We start from the raw sequence: 17,470 nt of genomic DNA, 5'->3' as shown, positions 1-17,470 counted from the left end.
AATGATGGAAGCTATTCTTCGCAAACGAGACGTAACCTTCGCCTGTTTATATTTACGTGCGAAATAATATAACCTTATAATATCCATGATGTGTGGATTTTATATTAAATGCTTCATTAGGATTTCAACGAATTCTGTCTCGTGGTTGACGGTGAATGCGAAGTGACGTTACCAAGGGCGTGGCTAGAAATTTTTCAGGGGGGGAGGGGGGGCTGAATTTTCCGATTGCCAAGTTAGATCATAACAGACAGTGGGCTTTTTTTATATCCTAGAGCAGTGTTTCCCAACCGAGTCCGCGGTCTCAAATGAGTCCGCGGAGCGTTTGAATGAGTCCCCAACGAGACAGAAATTCACTGCGGGTCGCAAATGTTTTTGCGAAACTTAACTATCGGCCAAGTTACGATTTATGTTAGAAATTACATGGAGGCAAGTTTATTCGCATAACATTAATCGGGAGTCAATAATTACAGGTGGTTTCTCGCGAGTTTGAACAACGAGGAATAGGTTTTTTCCTGGTAGGTGTTGATTCGAGTGGCAACTCGAATTTTTTCAATTGATAAAGCTGAAGCAACCCATTTCAAAAATGCGCATATCGGTCATGGATTTAATATTTTATACAACAAAAAAATCATTGAAATCAGTTGCAATTTTGAAATTCGTTAAAATTCTGTTGTGTTTTGTTTTATTGCTTCTTCACACAGAGTCCGGTTGCATTAAACTCACGTTGAGTCCGCACAGGTTTTCGCCGGTGAGAAAATAGTCCGCGACCAGAAAAGGTTGGGAAACGCTGTCCTAGAGGGTCAAAAAACCATTCCAAGCTACAAACAATTTCTATGTGTGATACGGAAAATGATTTTTTTTGCATTTCAAAAGAGGGATTCTGACCCCCGAAACCACTTCCCTGGATACGACTCTGGATGTTGCATTCGGGTCTGTGGAAGCGGGAAAAGTCACAAGATACTACAATTTTGACTCAGACACCGCAACCCGGGTTTGAAAAACATAATTTTTGTGACTCCAACTCCGGATTGTTTGATATTTTGATTCCAGCACCTAACTATCGGGAAAATGAAATAATAAAAACTTTGAAGCAAGCCTTCTTGAATAGACTGCTAAGAACGTTTATTCAAATTAAGTCGACGAGAATTTTACGTTTGATTATCATTACAAAAGTATCAAATTCCGATTCCGGATAATTCAAAATTACAAATCCGATACCGGATGGTTGAAAATGCGACTCCGACTCCGATATGAATATGCGAAACTCCGACACCACAGCTTTGAATAATATAGTCTCGTACAGAGGCGTAGCCGGGAGGCAAACTAATGGAGTCGGAACATCTCCCCGAACATTCTGAAATGTGAAAAAAAATCTTTATCGTGCATAGCAATAGCATCCGGCAAGCTAGCTGTTCTGCTCCAACTTGGCAATAAGAAATTTAAAGACTTTTAAGACCCAATTTTTGCGTATTATTATAATCAAGGAGCAAATCTTCCCATTTCCGATCCCTGAATATTCGGTAATAAACGACCAATGTATATATCTTTATAAAGTCATAATGAGACTTTTCCTGTCGTTATTATTACGTTCTTTTGAAGTCACAATTAGATGGAGATATGGTTAGATTTCCTCAGGATTGAATTACGAGAGGACAACGCCCATTCTACGCCTCCTAAATGCATCTTGATTTCCTCTGAGACATAATAACGAATTGAATTATGTGTTCATAATTCCGTGTAGATCTCCCGCCTTGTCTATCACGTGACCTTGATATCAATAATATTGTAATTTTTGCGATGTAATCTTTGCGACTTATACTGCAAAAAGTAGCCGTAGCTATAGGAAATAGGATTACCAGAAGTACGCGGGAGTCGCTACCCAAACTCTGTGATCGGTGGATACCAAGTGAGGTTGGGTAGACCGGTTGCACGAGAGAAAAAGATTTATTTTTGTCAACCAGAACCAAAACGAGAATTGCAACAATAACATATATATATATTAATATATATACGAACAAACTGTCATCAGAGTCAACTCCCTCCTATTTCTGCATGTTTGATATCGTAAACCTAATTATACCTTTGCAAAAACTCAAAGATCATTTTTCTTTTTAGGAACTCCTGCGAGAATGCCTTGAACAAGTCGAAAATATTTTACGAAACAACCTGCTTCATGTGACGTCATCTGGAGATAATGAGTCTGATATGACGTCATCGTCAAGTAACGTCACAACCAACAATAACGGTTCTTTAAACAAGTATGACGTCGCAACAGGCGGTTACGTCAGAGTAACGGATGACGGAGAAAGGGGCGATGGCAATACACCGACGGACGTTTGTGACGTCATGTTTTAATTAAATAATTAACAACGCCCGCCATGTTACGTCATAGGTGACATCACAATATGGTATGGCGGCACGGGATATCAGGTGGGCAATCGGAACGATTTGCTTGAATAGTCGTCACTTCATGAGTTAGAAATAAGAGACTTTGTGATGTCATCATGATTTTATATTAAGACTATTATGACGCCATCATGAGTTAATAATGAGAAACTATTATGACGTCATCATGATTCTAGATTAAGACTATTATGACGCCATCATGTGATCATTTTCAAGAACAAGCAGTTTATTTTTTCTAGAACAAACCAATGTTGGATTTTTATATTTGTAGCTTTTATTAAAGATTCAGAATAATTTGTAGAACTTGTGTTGCCAATCTCATTCGTCGCTGCCTTAATTGTAAAATTACCTTGCATTTCATGTTATTACTAAAAATGCAAGGTAAATTTGATACTTTTGTTTAACTGCCATTTTTTATTGAAATGTGTTGTCATAATTGCCTTCTGTCACGGACCACTGCCTTCGTGCAATTTCTCACCTTTTTTTATCTCGTTTTTATTTCACTGCCTACGTCACAATACCACTGATTTTCCCGCGCAAAATTCAAAATACACCCAAACTGCCAACATGTGTTCGCCATAGACGGCCCAGGATAAAACGGGAATTTCTATCCTGTTTATCTACGGGTATCGCATGGTCATTTCGAAAATCAAAATATCGCTTTTGGGCATTTTTCAGCCAGAAAACAGCTTTTACACAATTTACTCGTTTGAACTATGATTTTTATCTCAAAATAAACAATTTGTAGGAAAAACACAACTTTTTTCTTTTTTTTTCTTAGGAATTTCGTTTTTTCGTGAATTTCTAAACCAAGTAACGAATCTGTACATAAAATGATCTTTTCTCTTTACACGACTGAGTTCTATAAATTAACGAATGTTTTGGGGAAGAATTAGTTTTTTGATCATGACGTAACAATGGTTTGAGAACGCGTTTGTGACGACAGAAAACTATATATGGATGAAGGAGAATTAATGAACTTTTATATTTTTGGGGATTTCCCGACATCGTGGAAATTCCCCTAAATGTAGGGAGATCCCCGTTTTAAGTAGAATGTTAGAGTATGGTAATTTTTATCGAAAAATGTTGTTTTTTTCTCAATTTCTTACCTTTTCGTGTTTTTAACTGTTTTTATTCAGAAAAAAAATTGTTCGAAAAAAATTTCGTTTTTTTTCTTTGTTCATTGTTGCGTAGTTCAATGTTATTGTTTTCTTTGATTCTTTTGTCATAATCTACCGAATCATCATAACAACGATTAGCATTATTTCGTAACAATTCTTTTGTGGCCTTTTTATCCTTTTTTCCAACTTTTCACTCCCCTGCGATTAAAATCTTATCTAATCAATGCAAGGTGGGTTTTTCGGGCTCCGACCCCCCAATATAATTAGTTATGTCGCAATGCTGCTAAAAAACATAATTTTTAACCCAAAATCGCTGGATTTTATTTGTATCTTACCCCAAAATGCAGATAAATTTTACCGATTTTTTTAAACACGTTCTTTCGAAATATCTTTCTTTTTTCGCGCCTTTTTTCTTTTTGAAAATTGAATTTTCTCGTAAATTCTTTATCGAAGCGTGCTCGGTATGTGGCGGTTTCCTGGCAGTGCGGATTTTCTAGTCACTTCAACTGATATTCTCATGTCAATAAATTCTGAGCACATTTACCTAAAATCGATTTAAATGTAGCTTGCACCAACAGTTGTTTGCAAATATTCCTCCAGAAGTGATCCCACTTTAGGTAAAGAACATTGCTTTTCGCACAGTGGTTCCTAACTTTTTCTCTGTCGCGGCCTACTTTTGTTGCACAAAAACTTTCCAATGCAAGGAAAAAACTACAAGAAAAATTCATTCTCGCAATAATAGACACTTTCGCTAATAAGAATGGAAATCACCATTCATTGCTGCTATATTCAAAGTCAACCAATTCATCATATCTCAGAATTTTCAATAGATACGTAGCCCACCTGAAAATGTTCCCGTGGCCCAGAAGTGGGCCATGGCCCATTGGTTGAGAAGCGGTGTTCTAGTAAAACAGAAATAGATCAAGTTGAACAACGGTTTCTCCAAATTTTGGAAAAAAAAATTGTGTGAATCAAAGAAATATTCGATTTCAAATTTTGTGAGAACTTCCAAACCTAACATACCGAGTACGGTTTGATGTCTTTCGTCGGTGAAAACTTTGTAAATAATATTTTAATTCGTTATGCTGCGGGCGGTTTTTTGTTTTATTTTTTCGCTAAAACTAAGATTTTAGCAACGATTTGGTCCAAAAATTTACTCTATTTTTTCTGTACATGTTAGGACCAATATCATAGTCGGGAAAATTCTTTCGTGCTGATTGTCATCCTCAATGAAGTATTGATATTTGATTTTGAAATGCTTTTTTCGTACAGTTTCGCACAAATACCAATTAGAAAACAAAAAAGCAATGGCGTTGATTTTTACTGCCAAAGCCATTTCTCATAAGATTCTACATTTTTACGAAAATTACATTTCTCGCAAAGCCAGTAGAAACTAAAATATGAAATCAGCATTTTCGCGCAAAGAGTCTCAACGGTGAATGACTTTTCCCACTAACAGTCCTAGTTTTAACTCAAACTGCAATTTGCATAAGCTGCTAACAAATTAAACAAAAAACGTTTTTTTAGCAAGCGGTTCTGACCTCGACACGGAATAAAATAAGAATAAATATGACAAAAAGCTAAGGAGCCTAGCCTATACATGTACAGATAAGTTGAACGTAAATTTTTGGGTTAATTTATTGTTCGCATGTTTTCATGTTTTTTAGACCGCCTTTAGTCGCAAAGTCATAATATTGTGACGTCATGTTCAAACGTCACGTTTAGGAGTAGAAAGCTTTTATGCTTTTTTATTATATTATGACGTCATTTGTTTATGACATCATAGAAGTAATCGTAAAGGATCATTCCTGAAGAATCAATCATAGAATTTTTTGTCATCGGCGAACTAACATTTACATTGTTCGTCATAATGGTAGTAGTTGGTAGTTATTATTACGTCACAAAAATAAATATTTACGATAATTACATCACAATAATTGAATTATTACGTAAAGCAATGGAAAAAGAATTGTATTTTTGCGATTTTCTTGTAAATATGTTGTAAAAAGTCGCACTGATTCGGAAAATAGATGACAGTTTAACGTTTTCTTTCGAAATCATCAAATATTTCTCGTGGACGTTTCACTTTAGGAATTATAAGTCGTTTCTAAAAGACACTTTCACACTAAAAGTTTTTAGATGACTAACTTTAATGTCGATTACCCATGAAACTCAAACTCATTTTTTATTTAGTCCTGAATTTTCAATTATTAGAAATGATAATTTTACCCCCTCGATTTTTATCTGTCAATAATTTTGGTTAAAAAGCGATAATTTTATCGTTTTTCGGTTTTAGCATAATTTTGTCTCTTAACGAGTTTAACAATGGTGTTGTCACCGAAGATATCTTCAGGGAACTTACTCACCCGGGTTTTCCCCGGTTCAAGTTTGGAACGTTATGGACTGGGCCCCTTCCTACTAAGAAGGGGCGAATATGCATTTAGGGGAATTACCCACCCGGATTTTCCCCGGTTTAAATTCCTATAATATGAATTAGTCTCCTTCCTACTGGGGAACCCCCTACTTCTATGCGGCCAGCAATGGCACTAATTATAAAAGTTATCATCTTTTCATGCTCGGCCGTGTTTGATTCTAGTAGTACACTTAGCAACAGCATTGTAGGCTTTATCGTAGCATTCCAAAATTTAGACACGTGATATGTGCGGCCACCCCTCCCCTATTTTCGTTCCCTATATCCTTCCGCCTGATGATAAAAGCTTCCAAAATATGACAACAATTACTATAGATAAATTAGGTAAGAAAAAATTCCCTTTCCATATTCCCAACTCATACTTTTTTCATAAAATTTTAGCTGAAACCGTCATTTTGGTCCTAAAAATGAGTATATACCATCCGATTTATTAGGAATGTTTTTTTAATATATTCGATAATCCGTCAATTTCCCTGTTTCTGTTACCCATAGATCTTTCATCTTAATTCAAACTTCAATTCTTGGAATATTTTTTTCTCGGATAACCTCCCCCCCCTTTATTACTCTCACCCTTAGCGTGCGTATCACGTCATTGTAAAAATATTGTATTATGACATTCGGATAAAATAAATTTCAATGCACCGGATGTCGTAGCTTTTTTGTTGATTGTCAGTGAATATTTAGGCAAGGTTATTCTATCCAGAGGGAGAGAAAAGACGAATAGACGGCTTACCCATATTATCAGATTTTTATATTTAGCCGGGCGGAGAGGAAAGTCGATAAGATGACTCAAGTATAGAATGGAATTTTTATATTTGCCATTGGGGGAGAGAAAGGGCGTCTTATCTCGATAGATGTGAGAAAGTAGAGTAGGATGTAATCTTAGTATTCATCTCGGGAGGAAAGGAAAGCTGATAGAACACTTTGATGGTGTTAGAACGGCGTTTCTCAAACTGTGTTCCGCGAGCTCATCCGCAGTGTTCCGCTGAGCGGAAGAACAGCCTTAACCTGACACACATATTATGTTCAGATTGTGCGCCTTCTTGGTTCGAATACTTCGGGAGCACCCAAAATTGCGACTAGATTGGTCGCCATGGAGATCTCGGTCGTTGCTCGCCTTGCTACCTGAACAGGCGGACAGGATTCAAGCCCTCGTTCAATATCGTTAACAGTAGGCCTAAAATTTTAATTGTCAAGTTCACAGCAAACTTTTCAATTTTACCATAGGCTAAATTTTTTGAAAACCACCCTTATCAATGGATTGTTGGCTAAAACTAGAAGCCCCAATAGATGCTGTGATAAGCCGGTTGTGCAAGTTGATGCACAAAAAGTAAATCCATTGCACAATATTTTAGTATCAATTTTATTTTTCAATTTCTTGGTGTTCTGCGAGATAAAAAGCGTAGGTGTTCCGCGGACAAGATCGGAATTTCACATTTATTTTAGGAGGAAAACCGATAAGGCGTTTTAACAGTATTGGAGTGTCTCGTTTGAATAGTCTAAGACAATTCGAATAAAAAAAATTTCCTATACCTACTGAGAAAAGAGGAAAGCGATACGACGTATTATTAGTATTGGAGTGTCTCATCTGAACAGTACAGGCAAGTCAGTTCTGTCAAAATAGGATTTTTGTAGTTATTTTATGATGAGAGGATGGTTTGATAGTCTGAATCAAATACATTCTAGCTAGGTTAGTTTTACCAGGCTAGGATTTCCGCTTGGGATTGGTCGATATGAAAGATTAACCATGCGCCTGACCATTGCCCGACCACAAGTCTAGGTTGTGTGGGTGTCGGAGTTCACGCAGTCGTTTGTTTATTTTGAATTGGGTATTGCAATTTTGCTCAATAGGAATAGTATAAGTTATAGTATCAAAGCATGAAAACTTAAAAAAAATCTGAAAATTACTTATTTAAATTTTATTGTTTATTATATATATATATATTTGGTATTGAAGTGTTACTCGATGGTAATTTTACATGTGGTAAGCATCTAAACTCGGCGGCAACTACTTTGCTAGTAACGCCAAACAACGCTTGTTCTCCGCAGTAAAATTGTAGGATTATTTCTCATTTTAATATGATATACGGTTGTTTTTTACCGGCTGAAAAATATAAACTTGACTTGAAGAAATTGCCAATGCTAGACAAGGGCAGCTTCTTCCTCACTTTGAAATAAATTCTTGCGGAATAAATTTTATGTTAACTGTTTTTTTTTGTATTAGGAAAGATTTAAATTTTGAGTTTCGAGTTCATAAAAATACGCCGTTTAATATTTGAGCATAATCTTGGCTCGCGAGATTTTTTAATTTGATTAGGTCAAAAAATGATTGGGAACCACTCCAAGTGGATTACTTTCTGAGCTATCTGTTATCTTGCAGAGCTAAAACTATCTGCATTCTTGCTACAGCATCCTGGCATCGCATACACCGTGCAAAATTATGGTACTCCCTTGGCGATCAATTTCATCAGGTAAATTTTGGGAAAACAAGTAAGCACACGATCAAACCAGGCTGTTGACCACATTGCAATCTCTTCTATTAAGTAATAAATGTTTATTATGCTCTCACTACGGAGAGACGGTTTAGCCTAGCGCCAATTTTAGATAATTTACTTGCAGCACACATGTAAAAGAGAGTACACAAATTTAATCAGGTAAACTTTACTGTTTGAAAATTGAGAAGGGGTAACGTAAAATAAAAGTTTAGAGGAAAAATGGCATGAAAGAAAAATGGTTGTTAGTTTCACAAAAACATTACAAAAGAATTACAAGAGAGCTATGGTTAAATATATGGACACAAAACTAGCGAAAAATATAATCTTTAACCACTGAAAAATTTAAAGCAATTGGTCCAGTAGTTAATGAGTAAGGCGGTCATAGCGATAAAAAGAACAACAAAAACAGCATAATAACAAAACGATCCTACAGAAATACATTTGTGTCAGAGTGTTAGTGTGCAGCAAGACTCTTTAATCACTCAGGATAGTTATCTTTACTCTTGCTATAGCATCTTTGCATTATATTCATACGGATCCATCGGTGTAAAAGCATAGAAGATGAATAAGTACTCAGTTCCACGGCATCTTATCATCAGAATTTAGCCTAATTTAACTTCTTCATATACATCATCAGTGGAATCGTACAAAACATCTTGAACTTCTAATTTGTGTTCCCCTTTTAAACTTTCTCCGCGTGGGTGTTCACTTTCAAATACATCTTCGCTTGAACTGTATATTTCGTTCCTAACTTCAAGTTTTATTGGTGATTTTAGCAAAGACTCAGAGCGCCAACTAACGGTTCTGATTTTTGAATCTCGGTCTGCTTCTGATGTTAGATGAGTCTTAGGGTCCATAGTTTCATTTGAAGTTGACGAAATTTTAGGTTTTCCATCTGCGCTTACAGATAAGTGATCAATTCCATCGCCCTCAAAAATGTCTTCGTTCGAGCTATAAAGAACATTTCTCATTTCAATTTTTTCTCCCCCCTCAAGACCGGGGGCGTATAAAATATTCGGACTCATATCTATATCTTCATAATTCCAATTTTCCTCTTTAATAGATCGCATGGTTCCCTGGCACTCTTCGTTCCCTGATATTGTCCCCCTTTCTTGGACTTCGACGCCATTTCCTCGATCGCTTATACAGGCATAAGTATGAGAACTCCCAGAGGCGTTGGACAATTTTTTTTGCTGAAGAGGGGCCACTGGTTCATCGCTTTCTAGAGTTATGCTGCTGTAAAAATTGCCGCCTTCTAAAAAAAAGTTTAGAGGTCGGCTCGCATGAAAATAAAATTATAAAAATTTCCAATTCCCACATCCACTTTTAGTTGAGGGCTCGGGATCTTTCTTTGGGCAAACTCACAACTCTTCTATCAGTACTCTTCCTACTTTTAATTGAGGGCTCGGGACCTAGCTCTGTGCAAACTTCCCCTTTTTGTTAAATTCTCCGAAACTTGCTTTGAGCAAACTTGTTCAAAATTAAACTTCTGTAATTCAAACCTGATTGTTGGCTGCTACGCGGTTCCTCAAGTCTGTTGTCGCTCATCGGTACGGTCATGTTAGTTTGTGGTAGGGGTAAGGCATAACGACTTAGTGCCGGACTTTTCCCTGAAAATAAAAAAGAAATCTGACTTTATTTTCCCACCAAACGTTTTGATTCATGAATAAATCCGCCGTAGGGTGGTTCATGTAAACGCTGGTCAGTTACAGCTTCCACCTCCGCCAAATCCATGCTCCTCAAAGAAATAATCCCATACTCGACATGGACTGGTAACCGGACGAAAAGATGTAGCTCGCTATATTATGATTAGACCAACTTATCGGCTTTCCTCTTTTCCGAAATAAATGTGAAAATATTATCCTATTGTGCAAAGCTGTTATTATACACGTATAAAAACAGGGGGGGGGGGGGGGGGGGGGGGCAAGGTTTCTGAACCAGGGGCCAAAAAAGTTGCCCACTTAGACTGGCGGCCCATGTAAGTCTGACGTAAAAAGTTACATTTTATGAACAATATTTTCAGTTTTACAAAAGCGAAGGTGGGAAACAATAAGCCTCGTGTCAAAACTAAATTTAACCGCGATCATTAAAGTAAATAGAGTCTTGTTCAGAGTGCAAACATCTCATGAAAATAGTCTGTTTACCCAATTGGCCTTCACTTGACAGATTTGTGTCTGCAGTAAATCTTGGAGTCCCAGGCACGCTCGTGTTAGCGTTACTACTTTCCTTCATATCTGTGTATCCACCATCGCGCTTCATCCGTTTTTTCCTGTCGAATTAAGTGAGAAAGTGATTAACGTTCAAAGTTTGAGGGGATGATTGGATCAATGTTGAAGTGTTTAATGAACTCAGTTTTCAAAATATAAATCTTTTCAAGAACTCTCATCGAAATTTTTATTTATCATGAAATATATGGACTTCTTTGAAGAAAATGTTTGGGTACTCCAGTGTGCGCACCAGGTTAGAGTCAAACCATAATTCTTTTCCGATTTACCTTATTTTAGTTTTAATGCGAGTGCCGAGACTGTCTGCGTTAGCCAAGTGAATATACCCTCTGCCCATTGGTTTCAGTCCCTTTACACAACTTGATGTAAAGTAGGCGAACAAAATAAGTTACCTCCATATTTGTACACACACTTCACGAGCGCCAATTTATGGACATGAATTGCAACTAATGGATCGTTGCAAAATTGTTATTAATATGGAAAAATGTTTTGCTCCAAAATTTTGCTGTTTTTATTCCAAGTGTAGGGAAAACCCCAAACTCCGTGTTCAGGTAATGATTCACCGTACCGATACGCGCGTGATCTTCGTGTCCGTGTAATTGAGTTTAACATAACTTGGGTGCAACATAAATGATTTCATAGATTGCTGTTTTGTGTTAATTATGTATGCGGAATACTTTTGTTCGCCTGTGTTTTCAGCAGGCTGTCGTAGCGGACAGCTAAGGCCGTACCGATGCCGGTTAGTTATGCAATCGCGATCAAGACCTTTCGATACCTTCCAAAGGGAATAGCAGATCTTCATTTATAATGTCCCTGATTAGCAATGGAATATCGTCACGCTAATAACCGAATTGCGTTTTTAGCAGTTTTGAGAAAAACGTAAAAAACTTCCTAATGATTTTGTTATGCAATTGAGAGTCAATAATTTGCCATGGTTCAATTTTTTGATCGTAGCCGGATTTAGGTTAGTTTGTATGACGAAGTTAAGTGACGTCATAATGACGCACTGTGACTTAGGCAGAAATGTGTCTATGACTTGGGGACATACGCAATTTGCAACTTCACTATATGCACCAGTCCTGAAAACTTAACATTCCAAAAACGAATGTAATTCTCAGTATCTACAATGTCTAATCCCCAAAATAGCTAATCAGTTTCAATTACATTATTTTTTATGTTTAAAAATATATATTTCATCAATATAATACGTTCTGCACACCCACCGAAATAAGACTAAGATTAAATATAAAGAATAAAACAGCAATGCACCCAATATAAAAGCCAACCAAGGTAAATTGGACTCGGACATTGAATATCACAAGTGAACGTCTTCCTATACTGTAGTAAAAATTCAAATTAATACGCGCTAAGCTAGAATCCGAGATGCAAAAACTCGAAAATACTTCGCCGAGGTTATTTTGCCTGTGTGACGTCACAATAGTACTGCGGTAACAATGATAATTCATTATGACAAGACAATTACACAAATGTGCATGTCATACTAAATCTCCATTTTTATGGGTTTCGGAATTCCTAAAATAAAATCTGAGTTAACAGACAGGTGCGCATCATTACATAAATACCTATTTTATAAAAAACTCAAAATCGCCAAAAATGACTTACGCAATTCGGTTATTAGCGTGACGATATACAATTTAAACTCTGTTTGCTTGATTATTTTTGTATAGGTGCTACCATTAAGTCGTCCGGAATCATTCGCCCGTGCAAACTACAAGAGAAACCCAGGCCCTATCCATCGCAGCAAAGCTTTAAGAGTCTCCACATAAACCTACCTCGCCATAAATAAAAGTCCGCAAAGCCCAGCAATAAACATGACAGCAAGAACAGCAGGTATCAGCATAGAAGCCACCGGATCGCTTTCTGAAACGAAGGAAAAATATTAACCAGATACATACTCCGGAAAAGGTAAAAAATCTGACTCCAATATTAGCACTGAGGCAGGTGTTAACAACACAAGACACACAAACAATCTCGAACTTGACACTCGAACGGTTTGATAAAACAGATGAACATTGATATTCAATAATGGTAAATGGGAACTGGAGTGAAATATGAAGTGTGACGTTATAACACAAAATGACGTCATAAAATAAAAATGAAGTCACAATCAGAAGTAACGTCATAACGCAGATGTGACGCCATAAAAACAAAAGTGAAGTCACAATGCGAAAGTAACGTCATGACGAAACAGAGTCTTCATAACAGAAAAGTGAGGTCATATCTTCATTTGAAGAGTGCCGTGCCCTATCCCTCCTACAAAATAAATCTCATACTTAGATGGTCGCTGGTACTATCTTCAATAGCCGCCGAAGAGTTGGTGATGTATTGCTGAGGTTCGGTCGTCGTCCCTGTTATATTGAATAAGCAAAATTATAGACGCTCCACAAGTATGTAAACCAAGATGACGGACGCCGGGACGTAGTATGTGTACCAGGTTAGGCCAGAATTTCGAGTTTGGGGACTAGCCAAGTGACTCCCGTAGTATTTGTACCTGAAATTATGGCCTAACCCTAACCTAGTTTCCAAATTATAGATATATATGGTGGTAATACAAAACGATATATTCTTACCTATAGCTATCAGTACATGCTTGGACGCTCCGGCAGTGTGTGAACCAATATGGAGGTAACTAATTTTTTTCGCCTACTTTACATCAAGTTGTGTAAAGGGACTGAAACCTATGGGGGTATATTCAATTGGCTAACACAGACAATCCCCAAATTTTAACAAAAATAAGGAAAATCGGAATAAAATCATGGCCTAACTCTAACCTGGTACACATTCTACGGGAGTACCGATGCTTGAACATAGCTTTGTACATGATGAAAGTTATAAAACGTGGTGTAAAGAGTGAATGTTGAGTTCTGGAAAGCTCCCTAACCTTTTAAACTTGATTTGTTGTTATTCACGAAAATACATTTTTGAGAACCGAATGTTCTGTTATAAATTCAATTTTTCATGCTGACCCTAAGTTACCTACGGCTTATGCTTGGACGGAGCAAAAAAGACCAATTTTTGAGATGCCAGTGATTTTTGATGAAGCAACTTGCCAGGTATCCGAAAAAAAGATTCAGTATAATAGTAGCTTATCAGAAGACACGTGCAACTTTTTTAATTTGTAAAGTACACTATTAAAAGCAAACGGGAAATTTTGTCTTTAACAACGACAATAGTGCAAAACCCAAATTTGCCGATAGTTAAGGAGGAAACAATATATTTAATATTTCCAAATATATTTCTTAATAACTGCCCTACGACATATGCCCGCGTACGTGGCTTCTACCAAACCGCGCGCCCTAAAGGGCATTCTGATAGATAAATATGTAAATCCTTTCCTAAGCAGTGTTCTTGCATAGCTCTCCCACGTTGACTGTACTCAGTCTGTTGTGATGTTAACCCATGGTTACCTCATCGGTGCCTGGAACCTCTTTTTTGTAACGGTTTTGGTTTTTAGACATTCATTTTTTTTAATTACATAAATTTGTTCCACTTTCTATTCAACCTGTATTAAAGTTAGACTTTTATCACGGGTGTCGCTGCTCGATAACCAACGTTGGTTTTTTCGCGTCACCCTTCACCGTGAAATGCCATTTTCATGTTTTCCCTAGTGTTTGTTTGCATCAAATGTATTTTCGATTTCATGACTAACTTAACAAAACGATCTACATTCACATTTCGGGTCCAACAACGTCATTTTGTGTCCAATAATAATATTGAGAAAGCGATCCCGAGGTCCATATTGTACCACAACAACAACAATTTAGCAAAATGATTTATAAATGTACACTTTGAATCCAAAAACGCAATATTAAAGGCGCGGCGGTGTGGCTCATCGTGCTAAGCGTTAGGAATACGCTCGCCCCCGCACCTCTGATTACTCTGCGTGGGTTCGCAAGTTCAAATCCCATGCAGGGATGGTTATGTGCAAGAGGATTGCTGGACTCCTCGCCGCCGTAGGGTGGTTTACGTAACCGCTGGTCGGTTACGGCTTCCTTCACCTTCAAGTCCATGCTTCCGAAAACAAACACCTAACTAATCCAACACCCGACATGGATTGGTAACCGGGCGAGGGGCAGTACCTCACCATATGGTTAAAACGTCTTATTAGCTTCGGATAAATAGGTAAATCCTATCCTGAAAAAACGATTCTTAGATTCATTTTACAACAGCAACAACAACATGGACAGCAAACTCTTACCAAAAAAAACTTACGTATCTTATCTGCCGCGCAATCCATATATCTGAGTTTGACCTTTTTGGATCCTTCAATATCATTTTGCTTGAAGTTTGTTATACGGGTCATGATCCATACATTATAGCAAAAGTCCTGGTTGTGTAGGAAACCTTCGCAGCATCTGTAGAACAAGGCATTTGGTTATGAACCAAGGCTGGGGGTATGATTTCATATTCATCCCCGGGGAGAGGAAAGCCGATCAGACGGCTTGGCCATATGGCAAGCTGTGGCTTCTTGTCTGGTTACCAGTGCATGTCGGGCATGGAATTAGTTAGTTATTTGTTTTCGACTGCATGGACTTGATAGTGGAGGAAGCCGTAACCGACCAGCGGTTACGTGAACCACCCTATGGCGGCAAAGAGTCCAGCAATCCTCTCGCACATAACCATCCCCGCATAGGGTTCGAACCTGCGAACACATGAAGAGTAATCAGATGTGCGATGGCGAGCGTATTTCTAACCATTTGCACGATGAGCCATACCGACCAGCGGTTACGAGAACTAATGAAACTGCATTCTTAATTAATATTACACACGTGAGTACCTGCAGTTTTGAAATCCCTCGCACGGTCCCTCTTCCGGATGACTCAACACACCTTTTGATATCTTTGCACACCCCATATGATTTTTACAGTTTTCAAGTCTCCAACGAGTTTCAATTTCAAACATGCCACAACAATCTGTTTCTCGCGTAATTGATGTTGTTATGTCGTCACAAATGTTGTCAATGACAACCACGATTGCGTCACCTGATCTTGTGACATCACAACACCTTGCAACTGTAAACAATCATTTATAAATTTTCGATATATATTCATAAATATATTTTCAGTAAAAAAAATTATACACGACATAAAAAATAGCAAATAATTTGTGCGCATTTGCCCCAATATAGATCCTTTAATACAGTGGTTTCCAACTTTCATTGACTAGGGAACAAAATTAGTAGCGAAAGGATATTCTCCGAGAGGGAGTTGGAACGGCGCGAAGGGGCCGATGCCGGTTCGTATACTTACTATATCGTTACGCGGGCCTCAATTGGCCCGCGGTCTGGGAACCACTGTTTTAAATGGAACAGAGATACGGGTCATATCTTGCCCGATTTTGCTGTTTTTAAACCAGGTAAGTATCTTCTGATTCCTGGTCCAAAAATATCCGGCTAAAAAACTATCTTCCTACCTGATGAAAACAAGACCAAGACGAGAGTAACGTTGAAACTTATCCAAGCCATCAGATTTTTTTTCCGTTAATCAAGTTTGGCGTCTTCAATTATTAATTTTGAAACAAGTTAGTTCCAAATATGCTGTAGGAATTCTAAAATTAATGGTACCTCAAAATTTCCTGTGGAGAAAAAAAATTGGCAGAATCACTATATTCGATGTTTAAGACTTTAAGATAGTTTTCAGGATATAGTATTTGATTTTTCCCTGGTTTTGTACAACTCGTCCCAGTTATAGACGACTCGTCTCAGGTTCTGTACGACTCTTCTCGAGATTTGTACGACACGTCTTAAGATTCGGACAATTATTTTCTGCAAGACCGTAGCCAGCTCAAAATTTGGGGTAAAAATTCAAATCCTTCCTAACCCGAACTTTTACTGGGTGATTATTAATTTGTTTTTTCAAAAACGTAGCGGGGGTGTTTTCCCCCTCAGATTCACATTTTTGCATTAGTGGCGGGGCTTTGTCCAGATTGGGCCCCACCAGAAATTTTCTTAATACGTTTCCTTTGATCCTGTTTATCTTGGGCTGGTTTACAATTAGTTATGTCTGGGTAATATCTTATTGTCCTGGGAATAATTTTTTATTTATGACTTCGCTTCGAGCAAACTTGCAACTTCTCGATCAGCACCCTTCCGCTTTTAGTCGCGGGCTTGAGACCTTGCTTTGAGTAAACTTGCAACTCCTCTATCAGTACTCGTTCTACTTTTAGTTGAGGGCTCGGGACCTTGCTTTGAGCAAACTTGCAACTCTTCTATCAGTACTCTTCATACTTTTAGTTGAGGGCTCTGTACCTTGCTTTGAGCAAACTTGCAACTCTTCTATCAGTACTCTTTCCACTTTTAGTTGAGGACTTGGGTCCTTGATTTGGGCAAACTTGCAACACCTCTATTTGTACCATTTCTACTTTTGGTTGAGGGCTCGGGAGATGAGCGCCTTGCCTCGAGCAAACCTACAGCTTTTCTATCAGTCCATTTTTCTATCTATTCCACTTTCATTTGGGGCGTCTATACATTGTTACATTCATACATTACAAGTTATTTTAATCATATATCTATAAATTACTAATGATTACTTGCAACTCATCTATCAATATTCTTTCCACTTTCAATTGAGAACTTGGGTACCTAATTCAGGCAAACCTGTATGAAAAACAACATCTAGGCGTAACTCATAACTTGCTTTTTAGACTCTAATTAGTATTTAACCATATCTCTACACTCAACTTATTTGGTGTACACTAACTTTTTAAGGTGTCGGGATTTGGATTTGAACAAGTTTATCAGTGGGAGCCTATAACTTATCTATTAGTACTATT

At 37.6% G+C, this 17,470-nt stretch overlaps 2 protein-coding genes across 2 annotated transcripts in view; one reads left to right on the top strand and one right to left on the bottom strand.

The window, feature by feature from the left end:
• Positions 1-6,604, top strand: part of LOC120330681 (G1/S-specific cyclin-D2-like) — a 64,304-nt gene extending 57,700 nt beyond the window's left edge. Inside the window, exon 7 of the mRNA XM_039397564.2 lies at positions 2,116-6,604. Within this exon, the coding sequence (XP_039253498.1) occupies positions 2,116-2,355 (240 nt within the window). The 3' untranslated portion in view covers positions 2,356-6,604. The remainder of the gene's footprint in view (positions 1-2,115) is intronic.
• Positions 6,605-8,654: 2,050 nt separating this feature from the next.
• Positions 8,655-16,263, bottom strand: LOC144424605 (uncharacterized). Its single transcript, XM_078114043.1, has 8 exons — positions 16,112-16,263; positions 15,477-15,711; positions 14,912-15,054; positions 12,973-13,047; positions 12,472-12,559; positions 10,598-10,722; positions 9,956-10,063; positions 8,655-9,708 (listed from the first exon to the last, which is right to left on the bottom strand). The coding sequence occupies exons 1-8, from the start codon at positions 16,161-16,163 to the stop codon at positions 9,056-9,058; spliced, it is 1,479 nt and encodes a 492-aa protein (XP_077970169.1). The 5' UTR covers positions 16,164-16,263; the 3' UTR covers positions 8,655-9,055.
• Between the last annotated feature and the right edge of the window lie 1,207 nt (positions 16,264-17,470).

The sequence above is a fragment of the Styela clava genome, chromosome 6 (genome assembly GCF_964204865.1).
Source record: "Styela clava chromosome 6, kaStyClav1.hap1.2, whole genome shotgun sequence".
NCBI classification, from domain to species: Eukaryota; Metazoa; Chordata; class Ascidiacea; order Stolidobranchia; family Styelidae; genus Styela; species Styela clava.
Note: the sequence above shows the minus strand (reverse complement) of the source record. Positions and strands in the feature narration are given on the sequence as shown.

What these genes read in the sequence shown, in the direction of transcription:
- LOC144424605 (XM_078114043.1), bottom strand. Translation starts at nt 16,163, where the DNA reads ATGGCTTGGATAAGTTTCAACGTTACTCTCGTCTTGGTCTTGTTTTCA. An exon ending in CTTGGTCTTGTTTTCATCAG is followed by an intron (nt 15,712 to 16,111) that starts GTAGGAAGATAG and finishes GATTGTTTACAG; the next exon opens with TTGCAAGGTGTTGTGATGTC. An exon ending in TTGCGCGGCAGATAAGATAC is followed by an intron (nt 13,048 to 14,911) that starts GTAAGTTTTTTT and finishes TCAATATAACAG; the next exon opens with GGACGACGACCGAACCTCAG.